Raw genomic sequence first — 4,996 nt, forward strand, 5'->3', positions numbered from 1 at the left:
CAGAACCCTCTTTCAAAAGCTGCTAATTGCTCTGCAGCCCCTAGGCCGAACGCAAAGAGAAAGGTCAGCCTTTCCATCCCACCAGGCAGCCCTGGCTGGTGGGCAGTGCAGCACCCGGGGGGCTGAGCACAGCACCTATGGCAAGCTGCAGCTGGGAGCAACCAGCCCTGAGGCTCCTGGAAGCCGCAGAGGACTTCAGGACAAGGCTGACGACACCAGCAGAGGCTCTGTGCCCTCCTCCTGTGCCTTATGTGGCAACTGCATGCTGCTCCTGAGGAGTCTGCCACACCACGCACGGCCACAGCCACCCTGGGCACCACAGCATGCCCACCCCACCACCCAAAAGAGCTGGCAGTGCTGCAGCTGCCAGCATCTGGGAAGGGCTGCTTTGGCCCTGCATGGCAATGCCGTGCAGCTGCAGCTCTGCCCCCTCACCCTGGCGTGATGTCCCCTCCAGGTACGGGAACGCTGGCCAGGTGCTTCACTTGGGTCACTCTCACACACCAGCACCCACCAGACAAGCTGGGTACGCACCATGCTTGAAGACACCAATAAGCAGGGATTTATCGGCTTCAGCGTTCCACCAGTCCACGGGGATCTCCACGTAGTCAATGTCCGGCAGCAGCACATCCAGCTCCCTGTGGCAAACAAGGTATGAATGCCCCTCTCCCAGCCTCACCAGACACTGGAGCGCACTGGGCACTGCTGGGCAGGGGGAGACAGGAACCACCACTCACTGGCTTGGGACAGCTAATGATGGCGAGGCTGATCTGGGGCCCTGCCATGGCCGGGTGTCCTCATCCTCCTGGGGTCAGAGCTGGAGCCTTGGCTCCACTGCAATCTGCTGCCTTCCCCAACCTCCTTCTCCAGAGATGGGAAGGCTGCACAGCCCCTCTCTCCTCCCAGCCACGCAATACCAGAGGACTGGAGATCCTATCTGACCTGAACAGTGCTTCTCAGGGGAAACAACTTCAAAACTACCAGCCCCAGAAGAACAGCATGTCTGCTGGGGTGGCCTGCAATGCCCACTTCTGCATGGATTCGTGCTGATGAAGCTGCACTGGGGAAGGCAGCAGACCTGGCTCAAGGCACCGAGAGCTGAATCTTTGCAGGGCAGTCAGGAGCTGGCAGCATGCAGGCTCAGTGGCACTAACAGAGCCCGTGTCTGCCTCGTCCCCAGCGCTGGGAAAGGACTGCAGGCCACAGCAATGGGGAATGGTCTGACCCAAGGCCTGGTCCTGGGAGCCAGGCAGTCTCTGTGGGCTCCCGCTCTGGATTAAAGGCCAGTTTGTCTGGCAGCATGTGGAGACATTTTTCTGCAGGGTGTCCCCAAGTGTCCTCACCCCTCCACAGACTGGTGCTGCAGCCTCAGAGCTGCCTCAGCCAGGCTGCCATGGCTGCAGTCCCTGCTCAGTCAGAGCTGCCGTCTAAGTACGAAGTTTTGCCTGAGCAAGACCTGGGGATGTGACTATGGGGTCTGACTCATCCGGAGCTGCGCTGAGCCCAGACATGGCTGGGCTGGTGGCTGTGACACCACCACCTCCTCGAGAAGCATAGCAGGGGTACTCCATAAGGTACCTGGCAGGGGTCCCCTCGAAGGCTTTGTCCGCGGCCTCCCCCAGCACTTCAGCCTTCAGGTAGTAGAGCATTCGCACCCGCAGCAGAACCCTGTCCGGGGCAGCAGAGGAACACATGCTAGCATGCAGGCTCTCAGAGGCCAGCCGAGGATATGGCCCAGAAGTCCTCGCCAGACCATTTGCAAGGGGATGCTCCAAGGGTCAGCGAGGCCAGGCAAACCTGCTCGACACCGAGTTTTGACACCGAGTTTCCCCACGTGGGAGGACCAACTTTTGCAAAGCAGGATGGGCAACGGCCGTGTGGTGTCACACTGCGATGCTCAGCCCTGTCATCTGCCGGAGCCCTGCAGCCAGAGGTTTTGCGGCTGCTCGGGACACAGCTCCTGTTACCAGGAGCAGCATCCGAGAGCGGGTCCAGTGATCCCATATGGGCTGTGAGCCCTTTGCAGCTCCCTCCCACCCTTCTCACACTAAAGGTCCTCAGCCTACGGTCTCCATAAGCTGGCGTGGGCTCCTGCACTCACTTGTTGCAGTGCTGTTTGAGGTGCTTCTTGTAGCTGTCGTCATGGAGGACGACCTCAGGGTTGCAGGTGGCGAGCCAGTCCGCGTTCTTTATCTCGGGAAGCAGCATCTGGTTCTTCGTCTTCTTCCCCTTCCTGCCTCTGGGCACGGGTGCTGACAGGCCTGTAACAGCAAGAGGCAGCCAGTGAGCACTGCGGGCATGGCCAGGCACTGCCCAGAGCCGGGGAGCTGGGGGAGGCCAGGCAAAGCTCCTGGCTGCAGGACCCAGCGTGAGGAAACACACGGGGTAAATGTAGAGCATGGGAGGCTCTGTCTCCAAGAACAACTTGGGCATCACCACAGAAACTGAACAGCATTTTGTACTCAGTGTAATGCTGAGCCCAAAGGATAACACGGCCCCTTGGTGCACAGAAGGGATCTTGGTCCTGGGTGCAGCTCTTAGAGCCTTACCAAGACACTACAGCCAGCTCTGAAGTTCACCCTAAAGGCACACCACAGTGATTCAGGACAAGAGTTCAAATAAGAGGCTCCCAAATGAACACAGACCAGAAGACAATCCCTATGATCTGATCTGTAAGGGTTGTTTCCTTTTCCGAGCATCAGAAGGAGGGTGGCATGGGAAGCAGATCATTGCCAGGGCGTTAGCACTTGGCAAAGGTACTGAAGAGGAAAGGACTGCAGTCCCACCTGGCTGATGAAGATAAAATGAGATCCAGTGGCTGGAGCTGAAATTTAAACACATTTTCAACCTTGAAATAAGATGTGAGTTCACAGCAGAACACAGGAACAACTGGCAGGGGTCAATATTGTTTGGTGTCTTCTGAGAGCGATGAGCTGCCTCTCCGGGCAGCCAACTCTGCAGCAGGGTCCTGCAGATGTCCTCTCCTGCCTATGTGTGCGAAGGGGAAAGAAGTCCCTTGGCAGTCCCATCCCAACCATCTGCTCTTGTGACACCAGGGAAGAAGAGAGAGCATCGCTGTGCCCTCAACACCTGCATGAAGTTTGCAGCTCCACAACAGGACAAAGGCTCCAGCCCAGGTGACTGTGGGAGGGCTACAGTGGGCACCAGGGCTCCTGTCCCCAGCACTGAACTGGCCTGATGAACTCTGGGCAAATGCTGCTTCCTGGTCTCCCAGGATGGAAGGCAGGACAGGGATAGATCAGAGCAGAGTCCTGAGCTGGGCTGCTTGCGTGCTGTGCTCACCCCTCACAGTCAGGCAGATAGGAGATTGAGAAGGAACAGCCCCAGGATGCACCAGCAAGGGCTGGAGGTTGTGGTTGCTTTCTGCACATCAGGGAGGCCCAGAGCACGTCTTGCCTGGTCAGCCCTCTGCAAACACGAGTGGGACCTCAGGCTCCTTGGCACAGCAGCGTCTGCCGCATGGCTGCTCCGCACCGGAGGGCTCTGCTCTCCTCCAGCTCCTGGGGTTAGGCTAGATGGTGGTGTTCCTCTGGCCAAGACCACATGGAGGTTTCACAGGTGGGAAAAACCATTCTGAAGAGCTGATGAGGAAGCTCCTGCTTGCTTCCCACTGCTAAATATCCAATTTTAGTGCTGCACTTGCACTACAGCATTGCTGACTCTTCACTGAAACGGTGGCATTGTCTAAATCAAGCCCATTCCGATCAGCCAAATTGTTTTTCACTCTTGCTCTTCTCCCCACAGGGCTCTGGAATCCAGTCCCAGCGCTGCTCTGGGCAGGGCCGTGTGGCCAAGGCAGGAGGCAGCGCTGCCCAAGTGGCTCACGTTGCAGGAGGTGACTGAAGTAACCTAAGGAAGCCACTGAAGGCCACACGCTTGCACCTCACACTGTATGGCTTCACACGGACATTTCCAGACAGAAGGAAATGGTGATGTTGGGTTTTAAGCCCCAAGTAACATGCAGCACGCTTGGGGATCAGCAACAGCACCGCTCCACAACGGCCTTCCCTGTGCTCCACCGCTGCCAAACAGGAGCCCCAGGTTCCAGCCTGGCAAAAAGCAGGCTGGGGAGTCCCAGGCTCCTCACTACTCACCTTGTGCCACAGATCACAAGTGCACAACAAGCAGCGCAGGGCTGTGGGGCTCTGACCACCCCACGGGAGCGCCGTGGCCGCCCTAGCCAGCCCTCCTAGCCCAAATCACCTGTCCTGAAAGCTGCAGGATGCAGACACTGCGCTGCTAGGTCAGCGCAGAGTCCTCTGACACAGAACGGGCAGTGGCCATGTGTCCCAGGCCACAACCCTCCAGCTGATCCCCGGAGCCAGCACCATCTCTGTCCTCATTTCATTAAAGACAAAAGCCACTGCGGCTGCACGATGCTGTTTGCATGGTGGGCTCTGTTTGCTCTGCTGCTCCAGCCCCAAGGGATGCCTACAGAGAGCAGCCGCTGCAGTCTCGGAGGGGGTCAAATCTGCAGAGCCCCAGCACACAGGCAGAGTCAGTGGCAGTGGGACAGTGGGACTAGGGACAGCACTGGGTGGCCCTTGTCTGAAGCTGATAATGCACTGGACACCTCCACCCAACTGAACACAGACGTAATTACAAACTGGACACGTGGTGTGACACGTGGATCTCATACACACTGGAATACAAGCATACGAGTCCTCTGAACAGGGAGGGCACAGCCAGACCTGAGGTCAAGGGTCCTGCTGGACGGAGTAAGAGAAGGCAGCATCACCTGGGTAGGATTCAGCATTGCAGAGGTCTCAGGACAAGTGGGTGCTGCCGCTCCAGCCCTCAGGGCAGGCACTGCAGACCAGTGTCTGTGACAAGAACCGTGATGCGAGGAGACACAAGCTGGTGAGCCGAGATGGCAGCACAGACTGCACCACCAGCTTCCTTGGCGCAGCCACGCACCGCGCCTGGTGGTCTCAGCTGTCAGCGTTGGGGCTGGGGCTGCCGACAGCCCCGGGCC

General features: G+C 58.3%; 1 protein-coding gene across 1 annotated transcript in view; it reads right to left on the minus strand.

Moving 5' to 3' along the window:
* Nucleotides 1–4,996, minus strand: part of CHD6 (chromodomain helicase DNA binding protein 6) — a gene marked incomplete at both ends in the record, with an annotated part of 30,172 nt that overhangs the window by 2,144 nt on the left and 23,032 nt on the right. The window contains 3 exons of the mRNA XM_010190619.1: nt 535–638; nt 1,579–1,668; nt 2,102–2,261. Coding sequence (XP_010188921.1) covers nt 535–638; nt 1,579–1,668; nt 2,102–2,261 — 354 coding nt within the window. The remainder of the gene's footprint in view (nt 1–534; nt 639–1,578; nt 1,669–2,101; nt 2,262–4,996) is intronic.

Source organism: Mesitornis unicolor, unplaced genomic scaffold (genome assembly GCF_000695765.1).
Source record: "Mesitornis unicolor isolate BGI_N332 unplaced genomic scaffold, ASM69576v1 scaffold34758, whole genome shotgun sequence".
NCBI classification, from domain to species: domain Eukaryota; kingdom Metazoa; phylum Chordata; class Aves; order Mesitornithiformes; family Mesitornithidae; genus Mesitornis; species Mesitornis unicolor.